At 45.9% G+C, this 17,146-nt stretch overlaps 1 protein-coding gene across 1 annotated transcript in view; it reads left to right on the forward strand.

Annotated features, from left to right (window-relative positions):
- Nucleotides 1-17,146, forward strand: part of FAM151B (family with sequence similarity 151 member B) — a 363,119-nt gene that overhangs the window by 87,123 nt on the left and 258,850 nt on the right. Inside the window, exon 3 of the mRNA XM_069224485.1 lies at nt 10,373-10,538. Coding sequence (XP_069080586.1) covers nt 10,373-10,538 — 166 coding nt within the window. The remainder of the gene's footprint in view (nt 1-10,372; nt 10,539-17,146) is intronic.

Here is a 17,146-nt window from a genome sequence, read left to right on the forward strand (position 1 = left end):
GAATTATATGTTAAACCTTCAGAAATAGGATCATGCAAAAACAGCCAAATGCTCAAGCTGCTTGGTGTCCAACAGTCCGATGGTACAAAAAGAAGGCTTCAACAAGCATTGATAAAGCCATTTCTTTTTTATCTTTGGTTGCTAATTTTGTTTTACTTGCAAATGCAGTTTAGTTGGAACTCAATACCTAGCCAGCTTCCTATTCCCAAAGCAAGTAGAATATGCTAAGGGTGACTTGTTAGATGTTTTGTACAATATTACGTATTATTAAAGTAAGACATATGCACATAGCGTTTGAAATTGTAGCTTCACTACTTACACCCTGTTATGCTGACTTCCATGTTGGGCAGCAGTGAAGGAACTCAACTCTGCTTCTGTTTATCTTGGGTAAGTTTCTCAATGGTGCCCCAGCTGTGGTTCAGGGTTTTTATTTCGGCTTCCGCAGTTCGCCTGCAGGTGTTATTTGGTCTGCTTCTCTTCCCTTTGTTATGTGGGATCCAGTAGAGAACTGTTATTGTGATGGAGTTTTGTTTTCTTCTGATGGTATCCCCTATCCTTCTCCATGTTTTCTCCTGATGTTGGTGTACATGCTCTCTTACTTGCATCTGATGAGCTGTTCCTGGTTAGAGATAGCTCGCTACCAGAAGATGTGCAAGATTTCTCTCAGGTTACTGCTATGGAAGGGTGACAGTTTGATGATGTTACTTTTTGTCATCCGTCAGCACACTGATCCGTACAAGAGTGTGAACAGAACGCAGCTCTGGTAAAACCTCAGCTTGGTGTTGGTGCTGTTCTTAGGGGACCTCCACACATTTTTCAGAATCCTGAAGGTATTCCTGTCCATGTTCATTCTGCTCTTGATGTCACTGTCTGCCCCTCCCTCATATCTGATAGTACTTCCTAAGTAGGGGAACTCTTCAGTCATGGCTAGGTCCTCTCCATCCACCTTGATTGATGAAGTGTTTGGAATGTTGAGTTTCATGACTTACAGTTTACTTGAGTTGATGATCAGATCCACTTGCTATGCATACTTATCTGATAATGTCTTCTAGCTGCACATTCCTTACCTTGGAATTATCCTCAAGTGTCAGAATGGATCTGAAATTTTTTAATGAGCAGTATTGCTGCGCGCTGTTAGGTGGCATTGATCGGCTCGGTGTGACGCCATCTGTGCTGGAAGTTATGTGGGTGGTGCCTATATAGGCGCCACTCGAGCTTGCAGACGTCAGTTCTTTTCTTTCCCTGCCAGTCAGCACAGATCCAGAGAGAGCTAACCCTTAGTCACCTTTTGACTGACCTTTTTTCAACAATTGTCAAAGTTTTTGTGAGAGTCTTCTCCTGGTGTGGCAGCGATGTCTTCTCGGAAGGCCGGCTTCAATCCCTGTAGTGCCTGCCACCACTCGATGTCAGTGATGGACTCGCACCATGGATGCCGAATTCACACCTGACACCTTCTCAGGCGCTCCTTTTCATCTGAGCTGTTCTGGATACAATGCAGCTTCGAACTTATCCTCCTGAACGGCGAGTCCAGGATATTCAGGCTATGATACCGATGTTTCAGCTTTTATCCTGGAGTTCAGCAAGGCTGACTCAGGCTGCTGGGCCTCATGGCCTTCTGCATCCTGCTTGTGACACATGCCTGCTGGTTTATGTAGACTCTGCAATAGGACCTAAAGCTCCAGCATCAAGGGAATCTCTCTGACATCATCGAGATCTCGGACAGAACTTCATAAGACCTGCAGTGCTGGCTGATGAACCATGATTGGGTCAGCAGCAGACCTCTATCTCTTTCCTAACCAGATCTAACAGTAGTGGCAGATGTTTCACTCCTGTGATGGGACAGCCATCCGGGAGAGGCAGACATCAGAGCCCACTGGTCTCTGGCGGAATCTGGACCTTATGGAGCGCTGGGAGATCTGGCTGGCACTGAAAGCCTTTCAACTCTCAATCAAGAGAACGCTAGTGCCCATCTTCACGGACAGCAGCACTGCCATGTGGTACTGCAACAAGCAGGGCGGTGTCATGGACCCTTTGTCAAGAGGCCCTTCATCTCTGGACATGGCTGGAACATGCTGTGTTGCTCAGGCAGAAAGCACTGCAGAGCAATATTGTTTAAAAATGGCCTGCTGCTCACTATCCTGGCTCTAGTGCACAAAAGGTCAGCCTAGCACTACACACAACCTTAGAACTATGAGACAGAGGTGTATGTGTGCTGTGAATTCAGGGCATTTCTCAAACAGATGACTTTTTTCATACACTATGGGGGTCATTCTAACCCTGGCGGTCCGCGACCGCCAGGGCTAAAATGACGGAAGCACCGCCAACAGGCTGGCGGTGCTTCCCTTACAGCCGCGGTCGGAAAACCGGGTCCAGCGGTTTCCCGCCGGATTAGCCCCGGCTGGGCTAATCCTCCATGGCAGCGCTGCAAGCAGCGCCACCATGGGGATTCCGACCCCCTTCCCGCCAGCCTGTTTCTGGCGGTTTTCACTGCCAGAAACAGGATGGCGGGAACGGGTGTCCTGGGGCCCCCTAACAGGGCCCCAGTATGCTTTTCACTGTCTGCTTAGCAGACAGTGAAAAGCGCGACGGGTGCAACTGCACCCGTCGCATACCTGCAACACCGCGGGCTCCATTCGGAGCCGGCTTCTGTGTTGCAGGCCCTTTCCCGCTGGGCCAGCGGGCGCTCCCTTGGCGGGCGCCCGCCGGCCCAGCGGGAAAGTCAAAATGGCCCCCGCGGTCTTTTGACCGCGGAGCGGCCAATTGGGGGTTCCCGCTTGGCGGGCGGCAACCGCCGCCCGCCAATATTGGAATCAGGGCCTATGTTACATTTGGAAGGTAAAAAATGTAGAGAAAGACACGGGGCAATAACACTTGTTCTTCTATTCTGTGTTCCCCCAGATCCCCCGATAAAAATGGTACCTCACTTGTATGGGTAGGCCTAGTGCCCGCGACAGGAAAGGCCCCAAAAGCGCAACATGGACACATCACATTTTCCCAAAGAAAACAGACCTGTTTTTTGCAAAGTGCCTAGCTGTGAATTTTGGCCTCTAGCTCAGCCGGCACCTAGGGAAACCTACCAAACCTGTGCATTTTTTAAAACTAAACATCTAAGGGAATTCAGAATGAGGTGACTTGTGGGGCGCTCACCAGGTTCTTTTACCCAGAATCCTTTGCAAACCACAAAATTTGGCAAAAAAACACTTTCTCCTCACATTTCGGTGATGGAAAGTTCTTGAATCCAAGAGGAGCCACAAATTTCCTTCCAGCCAGCATTTCCACAAGTCTCCTGATAAAAATGGTACCTCACTTGTATGGGTAGGCCTAGTGCCTGCATTAGGAAATGCCCCAAAATACAACGTGGACACATCAAAATGATTAATTACAAAACTAGGGGGGTCATTCTAACTCTGGCGGGCGGCGGAGGCCGCCCGCCAGAGTTCCCCCGACAGAACACCGCTCCGCGGTCTGAAGACCGCAGCGGTGATTCTGTGTTTCCCGCTGGGCTGGCGGGCGACCGCCAGAAGGCCGCCCGCCAGCCCAGCGGGAAACCCCTTCCCATGAGGAAGCCGGCTCCGAATGGAGCCGGCGGAGTGGGAAGGTGCGACGGGTGCAGTTGCACCCGTCGCGAATTTCAGTGTCTGCTGAGCAGACACTGAAATTCTTTGTGGGGCCCTCTTACGGGGGCCCCTGCAGTGCCCATGCCATTGGCATGGGCACTGCAGGGGCACCCAGGGGCCCCACGAGACCCCTCACCGCCATCCTGTTCCTGGCGGTCGAAACCGCCAGGAACAGGATGGCGGTGAGGGGGTCGGAATCCCCATGGCGGCGCAGCGGGCAGCGGAAAGTCGGCGGTACACCGCCGACTTTCCGTTTCTGGCCGCGGCTGTACCGCCGCGGTCAGAATGCCCGGCGGAGCACCGCCAGCCTGTTGGCGGTGCTACCGCCGACCCCGGCCCCGGCGGTCCTTGACCGCCAGGGTCGGAATGACCCCCTATATATTTTTGCGCGGGGGCACTTGAGTTTTTGGTCCCAGGTGCGGCGGTCATCTAAGGAAACCTACCAAACCCAGGCATTTTTTAAAACTAGACACCCGAAGGATTCCAGAGAGGTGTGGCTTGCGTTGTTCTCCCCTCCCCCAACATTTATTTACCCAAACTCCTCTGCAAACCTCAAATATAGCTAAAAAACACATTTTCCATACTACTTTTCTTTGTAGGATCACTGTACTGGTACAAATTTCCTACCACCCAATGTTCCCCTTGGTCTGCCGATAAAAATGATACCTCACTTTTGTGGGTGGCCCAGGTGCCTGCAACAGGAAAAGGCCAAACATGGGTAGAGATTGAGGGGATAGCACAGAGAGTTGATAAACACATTTTTTTCTTTTATACATTTTTAGGCTGACTCTGCCTTGGGGACCCACCCAAGTGAGATATCATTTTACTTGGGATACTGAGGGGAACGCTGGGTGGTAGGGCCGGCGTGGTGATCCTACAAAGAAAAATGAAGAAAATATGCTTTTTTTAAGCAAATTTTGAGGTTTGCTGATGAGTCTGTGTAAGAAAATTTGGGGGGGATCCACGCAAGCCACACCTCCCTGGATTCCTCTGCGCATCTAGTTTTAAAAAATGTCTGGGTTTGGTAGGTTTCCCTAGATGAAGGCCGCTCCTGGGACCGTAGTTTAGTAATAGATCATTTTGATGTGTCCACGTCCTTCTGTGATGTTCCAAACACTAAAATTGTGAAAAGAAACGCACTTAGATTATGTTAAAAAGACCCCTCACCAACCAAGTTGGTGGCATGCTTCATCATCGGGAAACCTAGCATGTCACTGGTGTGCTGCAATGCCTGATTACAGCAGAGCAGGTTTTTTCTATTTTTAACACATATTCTGGTTGGATTTGACACAAGGGTGAGTGATGGTTCAGTAGATCAAATTTTATTAACAAGAGATTTCACAAAAAAAGAAATGCGCATTACAAAACTTGTATCAACAGACAGCGCCATTCAAGGGCCCATCACTGCTAACTCCGAAAGTGGGCGGACAACAAGGGTGGCAATACTGGAATCCCTACCGTGTAGACCCGGAAATTATAAACATATCCTGTACTACTTTCTGACAGCATATACAATTTAATTGCATACTGTGCCTTTTTGCTAGGAATGTACTGCCTAAAAACCAAGCGACCCTTGAACAGGACCAAAGACTCATCCACATTTATTTCTTTGCCTGGAACATAGACCTCTGAAAACCGATCAACAAAATGATCAAGGACAGGTCTAATTTTAAAAAGACTGTCTGAATCAAGGTGATCTCTTGGCAAGGCTAAAGCTTGTCAACAAAATGCAGCATCCGAAGAAGAAGCTCATACCGGTTACGACTCCTGGTTGCAGGGAATATAGCAGTTCCCATCAAGGAACTAGTAGACAAATATGAAGACAGTGATGGCTTCCTTATCAGCCCCATCAAAAATGGTAAACCCAAGAACTTTTTCAACTCTTCCAGATTTGTGGGAATCCACCAACTAGCTCTAGAGTGTGGCCTAAGTCTGGCAGCGTTGTCCCTCAAATACTGTTCCACATGCAAATTAGTCTGCTGAACAATCTCTTCCAAAAATACATTATCCATAAACAACTAAAAGAAATTGAGAGGCAAAAAGTTTTCGGTATTCAGTCTACACACTGGGAGACCAGCAAAGGCAGGCAACTGTGGCTGCTCCATGTTTGGGGCAACCCAGAGTAGAGGTCTTCCAATGGGAAGCCTTTCACCAGCTGGCTGCTGCGCTATTGCCACATCAGTGTCCTCCTTTAAAACAGGCACTTCATCAGCACTGGGAGTGGCTTCATCATCAGACGATTCCTTTCTGACAGGAAATTCACTTCCAGAGTCTTGCACTTCCTCCTCTGCCTCAGATGCAGAGTCAGTCTCAGTCTTATAATCATGTTCAGAAGACGACTCAAAAAGCACACTGATAACCTGCTGAGCGGTCATCCTACGGCTAGCCATGATCCTTCCTACGAAAAGTAACTGGATGAATGCACCACCAACAACCTGCATTGTGTAAGATAAGTAATAAGCAAAGTGTGGCTTTATCAGTAAGAGTTATAAACTCAAAAACTATACCACTCGCTTGCTTGAAAAAGCTAGACTACCAGCAACTACTCTGCACACCCACAGCAATCACCATTGATATCCCACAAAAAAGAAAAAAGGAAAGAAAATTACACAAAAGACAACACAAATTTCATCGTGTACTAATCTAAGGACAATTTCACACACAATCCTGCATTTAGTACACCACTTCAAAAATGTAATTCATGCATGGCAGCAACAATAGTCATTTGGAGTAAGTTGTTTTTTCTTACCTAAAATATGCAACTAGGCAAACTGCTGGTCAGCCACTGACAAAACCGCAAGGAGTCACGGCAAAGGAAACAAATGCTTTGAACTAGAACAAAAAGGAGAAGTAAAACATTATAATCACAAATGCAAATACTTTGTTAGTCAGCAAACACCCTGCCACCAAACATTTAGAAATTTCCGCTGGTGCCTTAGTGGCTTCTGCCCCTCTGGGGGGCTGATGGGCCTGAAAAATATAGGCCGATCTGCCCCCGAGGGGGGCAGAAATGCTCTACAGTGCTGTGTCCCCTTTGGGGGGGGGGGCGACCCTAACCCAAGGGGCTGCCCCCACAAAAAAAAACACAAATGTAAGCAAATCCCTGGTGTCACAGTGGTTTCGGCCCCCTTTGGGGGCAAATTGACCTAAAAATAATAGGCCGATCTGCCCCTAAGGGGGGCAGAAATGGCGTAAAGCATATTGCCCCCCAATAGGGAGCGGCCTTTGCCCAAGGGGCCGCTCCCCCGTACTGAAATTGACTAAAACCAAAAAATCCCTGGTGTCTTAGTGGCACCAGGGGGCAGATGGACCGAAAAAAGAATAGACTGATCTGCACCCAAGGGGGGCAGATATGACCTACAGTGCTGTGCCCCCTTTGAAGGGTGACCCTAAGCCAAGGGGCCGCCCCCACTCCCCCCACACACACAAAAAAAAAAACTAAACAAATCCCTGGTGTCATTGTGGTTTCTACCCCCCCTTGGGGGCATATCGGCCTAAAAATAATAGGCTGATCTGCCCCCAGCGGGGCAGAAATGGTGTAAATAATAATAATGGCCCCCCTTGGGGAGCGACCCTTGCCCATGGGGCCACCCCCACACAAAACACACACACACAAGATCCCTGGCACAAAGTGGTTTCTACCCCCCTTGGGGGCAGATGGGCCTAAACAAAATAGTCTGACTGCCCAACAGTGCTTTGCTCCCTTTAGGTGGGGTGACCCTTGCCCAAGGGGCCAACCCCCACACAAAAAACAATCCCTGGCTTCTAGTTCTTCTCCCCCAAGCGGGGCAGAAATGACATAAAATATATTGCCCCCTTTGGGGGGGGCAACCCTTGCCCAAGAGGCCACCTCCCCTCCCCCCCAACACAAACAATATCCCTGGAACTAAGTGGCTTCTGCCCCCCTTTGGGGCAGATGGGCCTAAAAAAAATAGTCCGACTGCCCAAGGGCCCCCCCCCCCCCCCCAAAAAAAAAAAAACACACACACTTCAACTATCCCTGGCTTCCAGTGGCTTCTGACCCTCTTGGGGGCAGATCGGCCCCAAAATAATCAGTATGCCTCCCAAGGGGAACGACCCTTGCCTAAGGCGCTGCTCCCAGGTACATAAAATCCCATAAATCACACCAAAACAAAAAATCCCTGGTGTCTAGCAGGCATTCCTGTAGCAAATGGCTTCCAGTGCATCTGGCACCCTCTGAGAATGTCAGAGCAATTCCCCTTACATCCCTGCCCTGGGGGAGTGGAGGGAGGCCCTTGGGGGAGCGCTAAAGCTTTCCCCGAGGGCCGGTCCCAGGAAGTAATGGTTATGTCTTTGGCATCTCAGCGCTGCAGCCAAGGATGTAACGGTTGCATCCTTGGCTGTTAAGGGGTTAAAATGTTCAAGACAGTACATTTCAAGATCTTTCTGTGATCCAATATGCTGCATACACATTCAGCAACTTCTTTTTTATCTCGTCTGCTCTTAATTTCTGTCCTTTTTTCAAGTGTAATGAATGATTAGATTCAAACAAATACCTAAACTTACATCAAAAACCGTGCATTCAAACTTCATGCACATTTTGCGTCTAAATCTTTTGTGTTTTTTTTTTTAGTAAATTGTTAAGTTAGTAATCAGTTGTATCACCATGTCTTAGTAGCAGCTCTGTATTTCTGAAGCACCCAGATAATGTAGAGTCTGCTCCTCCGCTGAAACTATTGGGCTTATAATATAAAACATCACAACATAAAATGATGGACAGAGTGTTGAAACTTTTCAAACACTCACCGCCAGTCACAGATCTCGGTTTAAGCCATCGTTATTTTGCTTGCCGTGTCACCTCTGTTTGGACCCAGCCATATGCAAATCAGTCTTGACCCTATTCCCTCTGGGAGCACTCCAGCCCGAACTGCCAAGCCAGGTCGTCCCTGAATAGGATTCAAGCATCCTCGGACCGGTTTCAGGGTATCACCCTTCATCAGCCACGCTAGCTTGAACCCAGTGGCGCAGCAAGCAGGGAACTCACATCTGGGCATATCCTAGCCACTTAGGGCACACATAGCAACATCACAAAATAAAATGATGGATGGAGTGTTGAAACTTTTTAAACACTCACCCCAGTCATAGATCTGGGTTTAATCCATCAATAGTTTGCTTGCCACGTCACCTCAGTTCGGACCTAGCTATATGCATATCAGTCTTGACCCTGCTCCTTATGAGAGCAGTCCAGCCCAAACTGCCAAGCCAGGTCCCCCCGGAACAGGATTCAAGTATCCTGGGACCAGTTTCAGGGTATCGCCCTTAATCAGCCAGGCTAACTTGAATCCAGCGGCACAGCAAGCAAGGGACCGATGCCTAGCATACCCTAGCCACTTAGCACGCACATGGCAGCATCACAAAATAAAATGATGGGCGGAGTGTTGAAACTTTTGAAACACACTTCCAGTCACAGATCTGGGTTTAATCCATCATTACTTTGCTTGCCACGTCACCCCAGTTCGGATCCAGCCATATGCAAATTAGTCTTGACCCTGCTCCATATAGGATTCAAGCATCCTGGGTCCAGTTTCAGGGTATCACCCTTCATCAGCCAGACTAGCTTGTATCCAATGGCGCAGCAAGCAGAGGAACCACATCTGGGCATCCTGGGATCTCCAGACAGAAGCTAGCTATTATCGAGTAGCTCCAAACCATCTGGGCAAAATCTGCATCTACAAGATTGCACCTTGGACATCGAAGATTATCAATATGCATCATGATGTTCAGTCTATGTGGAAGGTAAGTCTGATGATCATACTAAGCTGTGTGTACCGAAATTGGGTATTTCTAGTAATAGTATGTATACGCCCAAGCACCTTACACCCCACTCCTTAGTTCTAAGACGCCTCTCTAATAGCCACTATTTTGCAAAGTCGACAGGTCTCCTGAAATCATAGAACTCGAGGTTTTATTGAAATCAGCTGTTGCCCCTGCCAAATACTCTTGCAAGAGTTTGTGTTGCTTTGACACAAACCCTTAATAAATGTGGCCATACGTTTCTATTAAGCATCCGTGGCTGTCAATTTAGAAAAATAAACTTTGTAATTTTTTTAAATTTTTATGAGCAACATTATTATAGCAGGAATTTCGACTGTTCCAATACTGTACCAGGGGGGGCCTTCAAAGGTAGGGATCTTGGGCAATTGCCCACTTTGTCCGTGCCGTAAACATCTCTGTATCTGCACTGCCCTGCTCCGGACACGCACCATGTGACCTGTTAAAAGCTGCAGCAGCCCTGCTGAGTTCTCGTATGATCACACGCTTTCAATGGCCAGTCTAGTCGGTTAGAAGTATGTCAGCAGTGCTTGTATGCTCATAGCGAGTGTGGTAGGTGCGCTCCCTGGTGGTTCATTTCTGAACATGCAATTTCTCACTTGCAAGCTTCTACTTTTTTTTAAGTGCATCTCCGGAGAGCCATCCTCTAGTATGTGGGCGATTTTCTCACCTCGTAAGCACAGGTGTAAGAAAATGGAGGTACCCACATGTTTGGATTGTGACAGTGTGGGTACTCCTGTTTGAAATAAAAAGATGCAATAGCAATACTGGATATATTTCTAAGCACATACCTAACAATACAGGTATTTCTTTAAGACTCTGCCATGTGTACCTGCTATCTTGAGTAAATGAAAGACTCAAAGGGTGCAATAGATTACTTCCCGGCCTCTCACTTGCAGTACGAAATTCGAATGTCTATGCTTGGGTTGTGAAGGTTTCTGTTGTGCTCTTTAATCCAACAGGTGCTGCACACATGATAGAAGCAGATGTCCTTCTTCGAGGGCAGGGATCCGGGAGTGAGGAACCAATCATGGCGCATCCTCCTCAGACTGACAGTGACATCACATTGCTTGAGTGGCTAAATGAAGTTCTGCAAACCAGTAAAGGTATCAAGCTTGACTTCAAGAGGTAAATTTGAATAGCATCGAAATGTTCTCACTTTCATGGCCATAATCCCACCTTGTTAAATTAATTAGAAGAAAATCGTGCATTTTCACTTACGGTACACTTTCAGACTATATTAATAGTGTTGCACCTATGTTGCCGCCTCCTCGCTATCAGCCTTGTGGGTAACTTATGACTAGTGGCAAAACTTAAAACTGCTTCAATAGCAGTTAACACATCTACCTTTACGTCCTGATATCTTCTCACGCCAGCTTGTGGGCCAGCCGTTGGTGGCGGGACCAGAAACTCCTTCTGCAGCTGCTTAATGCATAGCTTTTGCATGTGGGTATAGTGCCCACTGAGGTGAATTTTTACCTGATTCTCTCTTTATTGGGGCCTGTTTTGTTTTGTGTGTGTTTATTTTATTATTCATTTTTTGTTGTTTTTAATCGTCCAACTCATTCTTCATATTGTTCAGCTGGGACCATAAAGTCGTGGCTCTAAGGCATTCACATCACAATCTTAAATGTATCAACTAACCTGCATAACCTCTACATAATGAGTTTTGAAAACAGTGGTCTGGGCCTGCACTCTATGTTGTACCATCAGTGTAAGCTGCAAACACCTGGTGCTGATCCCCAAAGAGACATCATCATTCGTCACCAAGGATAGAGAGGGCTAAACGACCAGGTTCAAGGTTGTAGAAAGTCATCTCGGAGGGACAGGATTCCCGAGAGGATTCAAGTCCCCAGCTTTGAGGCAAAGGTGTGCAGGACTTGTTTACAGTGCACACAGACTAAAGTGCATAGCACGCCTTTTACATGAAACACTCTGTAGAGCATGCTAAAATAAAGTACGCAGAGTACCTGGCACCTGCTAATTGGAAAATAGTGATGACAACAGGTAACATACAGAACAGGCAGACCGTGGTATGACAGACAGATCGTGTGAGATTGAGCAGAAGGTGAGACTCGAGGTACCTGGTAAGTTGCTGGAAGACTAGTTTTTCCATAATTTTAGTTGTATAAAAAAGAAGGCAGATAGGTCTGTAGCTGGATAAGGTCATAGGATTAGCAAAAGGCTTTTTAATGGCAAGAACAGTGCATGTTTCCATTCAATGGCTTAAACGATAGTCGACGGCACAAGGTTAAAAAAGGGTGCTGAGTATGAGGCCAAAAAGTTCATGACCAAGAGAAAAGATGAAGTGCATGCAGGGGTCAACAAGGGAGCCAAATTGCATGGTCCTTGTGACCAAAATGCATTGTCCTCGTGACCTCCTCCATTGCAAGAAGAGTTAGGCCGGGCATGGCCTCCCTTGAAGATATAGAAAAGGACATACTAAGGAGGTCTAAAGCAGGTTATTAGGAGAAATTAAGATACTCCCCTCGATCTTATCTTAGAAGTCAGAGTGGAGGTGTTGTGATGGGGTGATGAGGTGGGAAGAGGGAAAGGAAGTGTTACATTTCTTTACATTGGTGAACATTACTTTAGTGTAATTGGCACTTTCTTGGATCTGGGAAGTCACGGAGAGGAGCTGGTCTGTCTTATGTGATAATGATAATTATGGAGCAGTCTTAAAGGTGCATTTATCATAAATGTTATGTGAGCTACAGCAGCAGTGGTGTTTAGGCTGCCTGAGGTCCTCTCTGTACAAACAAGCATGGGAGCTACACTGTGATGTGAAGTATGTCGTTAATGATGTAAGGATATTAGCTGTATTTATAAGCCAAGTGTTCAGCGTAGAGGTGATGGTAGACAGTTTGATGGAAAGAAGCAGAAGGAATTTGTTAAGCTGTGAGTTCCAGCTACCCATGAGATTCTGTTCCACCACGATGCTTGAAAAATGTGTACCAGCCCATTATTAGGTTCAAAGAAGGGGATATTGAAGGTGATTTATAAAAAATGATCTGTCCATGTAAGGGGTAGAGGCTGCTGTACCCTAAAGTGAGTTAAGTTGGTGAAAATAGGGTCAGGTAAGTAGCCCAAAAGATGAGAGGCTCCTTCAACATGCTGAGAGAGGCCTAGCAATTTTAGACCGTCTTTGAGGTTGATGGAGTCTGGATCAGAACCATCTTCCAGATCAAAACTGAAATACTTAAGGACCTTGAATGATTGAAAGTCAGAGCAAGAGGTAAAATGAGTTCCTTAAAGTTGTAAGTGAAGTTATTTCTGGGTCCAGGTGGACGACATCTTTCCCCAGGCCAAGCAATTGGGTGAGCTAATTTTGAAAGTAAGGAAATCAGCCCATTAATTGACCTCTCCTGAAATAACGGACTAATTGAGGGTGGAGGTGTAAATAAAAGACTCTCCACCTCCAAGTTTATGAATTCTATCCTGTTTGATTATGTTGTAGTCAGAAGGCATTGCAGTGGCTATGTCCCGGACAGAGATAGGGTTAAGCCAGGTTTTTGTTAGGAAATGCAGTGCTTTGGTATTTGAAACATTTATTTTCCAGCGGTCCACAGCATGTTTGTCTAGAGAGCAGGCATTAATAACGAGCCATTTTAAAGAGACACTGATATAATATTTGTAGGAAAAGTGTGTGTAACTAAGACGGGGGAAAGCAAATTTGCAAGACCAGTAATCCTTGGAGTCTGAGGCGCAGGGCTAAGAGGTGGAAAGAGAACATATGAAGTGCCAGTGAGGGCAAGAGAAAGTGCATTTGTGTACAAGGAGCGAGGGCAGGCCAGTGTTAAGTTTAAGGAGGATGGGAGTGGAGAAGCTCAGCCTTACCTCTGGAAAGGTTGGCAGAGATCCAGGGATACGGGCACTCTGAGAAGTCCAGGCACAAAACAGCACAGTCGGGCGTGCCTTTGGCTCAGCTTACGTGCATGGATGCACTTCTGCCTCCATTTATGTCTACTTCCTTCCAAAAAGTCTAGACTGCTGTATTGTCCCCTTGTCCGTTGTATGTTCTAACGAGTGGACCCAGTTTCCTAAGTCACTCACACCCCTGTTTCTCTCTTTCAACTTTGACTCAATTAGTCTTGAGTGAAGCCAGTCTCTGCTTTGATGTCAAGGAAGAATTGTTGCATATAGCATATGCTGATCACTTCAGAGTCATTTGATGCCATGATGCCAACCATTTCATGCTTAACTTCTATTTGGTCAGCGGATCTGTTTCCCTCATTTTACTTAGCAATGCTGTGTTCCAGCATGTCTTTGATGCTCACTTCTCGTTTGACCCTGTTTCCTGCCCAATCTGTGGCCGAAGGGTTATTATACTGCATGGTGCCTGTGTTTATGTGCTAGGGCATCCATCAAAGCGAAATTATTGTCAGTCTGCTATGTTACCTCTGGTATTTAGAAAGCTCAATTATTGTCAGTCTGCTGTGTTACTTCTGGTATGTCGAAAGTATACTGCCAATGGAGGCTTTTAAAATCAGAATATAGTTTGGTTTAAGTGAAGACATTGCAGGGTCATTGTATAATGAAGTACCCCTACTAAGTCTTACCATAAGGAGCGCTAGTATCCAATCATATCTCTGAGTCTAATTAATGTCTAGAGGGTGGACACTTCCGTGGCTTTGAGAACTAGCAGAAGCATCAATCCTGATATATAATCCATACAGCCAAGACTGCTCAATGCAAGTGGTGGCAGTAGCTTTCAGAGTGTTTGGATCAATGGAGTTAGGTAGTCATTTGTGAATGGTGATGTATTGATATCTACTGCCAGCGGCCTCCTATGATGTCTGCGGTATTGATCTCAAGCTGTGTTCCAAGAGGCAAGATCTGGACCTATAGTCTTGTGTGTTATAGCAGGGCTTGGTGGGGAGGGTGCCTCACACTCTGATCGAAGGGATGGGTTGCTGTGTCTCCCTCAGCCAGCTTTGCATCCTCTCCGAGGTAATGGAGGTCCAAGGATGCCCTCATGCATGGCCTTACAAATGTGCAGGATCCTAGCTCAGTTGTCCCTTTGTGCTCCAAGGCTGCCCAGCTTAATCCAGTTACTGTTAGACATCCCCTTTGCCCTGCGCTTATTGGGTCTCAGCAGTCTCTCCTGTCTGTGTGCCCATCACTAGCGTACAGGCGGTCTTGATGGGTGCACCCACAGGTCATTCTCCCTGCCTTCCTGCCTCTATTCACACCCAGCTCACATCTCATGGTGTCAGTGGCCAGACCCTCAACTGCAAGTCCCACCAGGAAGTGGGTCCCCTCTTCCTCCGGCCTTGGAGATAGGGAGGGTTCTTAACTTATAAACTGCAGCGATTGCAGAGAGCCTAAATGACTCATACACTGCTATCTGTCGCCTGTGTGTGCTTTTAAGTGAATTTCTAAGGGTTTTTAAGCATTCATTAAGGTGTTATAACCAAAGCTAAATATAACTTCATTTTGACCTTTAGTTCTGCCGTGCGCAACGGGGGTGACCATAGGGCCTCTTTGGCTAGGCCCAGCCCACAACCTAGCGTGGACACCCAACCCCCACTGCACTAAACCTTTTTTTGGGAGCATTCTGGGAGGGAACCTTTTACCTTTCACTAGGTCAATGAACCACTAAGTGTTCAGGACCCCTTTGACTCCATTTTGTGGCCCTCAATGATGTGTTTTTGGATCTCAGTGGCTGCGCTGGGCACTACGGACGTAGCCATGGGGGCTGCAAACCCAATGACAAAAATGGGAATCCGCTCAATTTGATATCCATAAAAAGCACTTGTGTAACATACATTTCTTGAACTACTAAACTACAGCGAACCAGGCAAAAACACTTCAGCGAATAAAATACTATTTTGTTACCAGGTTTGATGTCATTTTACTCTGCTGCTTTTCCTGTTGCTTCATTAACAGTTGTGTATGGGAACTAAGGGCCAGATGTATCAAAGGGTTTTACCCATTCTGTGTCTATGGGAAAATGTGTTCGTACATATGGCCCTAAAAGAGGAAAAGTTTGTTTTCTGTCTCTCTGTTTTTTGTCTTCTGCTAGACAGATTTAGAAGAAACGTGGTATCCTGTATCCAAATAAAATTAATATATATTTTGGAAAGTTTCATGCAGATTCGTCGAACGCCACCAAAGTTACTGGCTTAATTGAAATGCATTTTCAGTGGAAAGTCCTACTTAACAATAACATCTAGGTAATATCCTGCAAATACAATTAGGAACTTTAAGGGGGTTATTACAACTTTGGAGGAGGTGTTAATCCGTCCCAAAAGTGACGGTAAAGTGACGGATATACCACCAGCCGTATTACGAGTTCCATAGGATATAATGGACTCGTAATACGGCTGGTGGTAGATCCGTCACTTTACCGTCACTTTTGGGACGGATTAACACCTCTTCCAAAGTTGAAATAACCCCCTAAGTATCTTAAATCTGTTCCAAACATAAACAGAATATGAATTCTCTGAAATCGAGCACGAGTTTTAATAGATAACTTGTTTAAGGCATTGTTCGATTCACAAAGCTTTTTCCTGTGAGTCAGTCACGCTTACTCATGGAAACGTCTGAGACGCTGCATACAAAATTGACGTGTGATTCACTCAGCCAATTTCAATTGCGAAGGCGTAAGGTATAAATGCAGTCATTCTGCTATGCCTTTTGATTTTCTGCATTTATAAATGGCTTCTAAAAGAGAAATTGTGTACGGTGGTCCCAAGGGAATGTTCAGAGGATGCTTAGGAAAATGCAGTTTAAGTGAGTTGCAGACTCACAAAGTTGTAACTGTTTGCATTCACACGTTTTCAGTGCCTATCCAACACTTGTCTGCATTTCCAAACTCTGACCCGAATGAGCAGTGTAAGTGAAAGGTGGGAAAGTGCACCAGTGTTCCCCACCTTTACAGTGGGTGTGAGGGAATGAAAGGCCTTCCATGAAGAAATAGTTTTTCATAAAAAAAGTAATATCTTTTTTGAATCTCTCTGCTTTCCTAATCCAGCCGTGCAACGTTTCAGGTATGAAGAGGGATGAAAATAACAGTGCCTCACCAGAAATTCATGTTTGTAGCGTTTACCTGTGTGCAAGTTCTGAAAAGTGTAGGAATTTACATGTGCAGCTGGAGATTCTAGGAATCGGTCAAAGAGTATTTTTCTCTGCAGTGTTGGGCTAACCAGCTCTACCAGAGATTTAGTGCTTCTTTGTGAATGGTGCCCTTAAAAAATATTTTGTAGACTGAACTTGATATTTTTTTCTAAAAGCATATGCTTTTTGTAGAACAATATAACTTGATAATGTATCATAATTGAAAAGGAATGTCTGGACAATTTGCTATTTGGACCATGATGGTCCAGGAGAAATAAAACCTGTTGCTTGAGCAGCTATGTGCATTAAGGCTTTGGGTTTTTCGCATACTGACATTGGTCTGTACAGATGATGGTTTATAGTAAATCGAGTAGCACAAAATCCGTATCCACGTGAAACTCATTTACAATTAATTCAAATATTATAGCAGAAAACTCTTGCTACTGGTTAACTCATGCAAAAAATGTGTAAATGAAGACGAAAGTTATCTGTCTAGAATCCTTAAAAAAAAAACTCCACTGAATCCAGTTCCATGACATATGTGGCTCTATGGCATTTCCATTACCTATTAAGGCTGAGGTACTAGGTTCGATTCTCTATTCGACCTTTTTTTCCCCCCTTTTTTATTTCCTCTCAGTATTTATTTCTAATAGATTACATTCACCTCACATATACAT

This window comes from Pleurodeles waltl, chromosome 1_1, assembly GCF_031143425.1.
Source record: "Pleurodeles waltl isolate 20211129_DDA chromosome 1_1, aPleWal1.hap1.20221129, whole genome shotgun sequence".
Lineage (NCBI taxonomy): Eukaryota > Metazoa > Chordata > Amphibia > Caudata > Salamandridae > Pleurodeles > Pleurodeles waltl.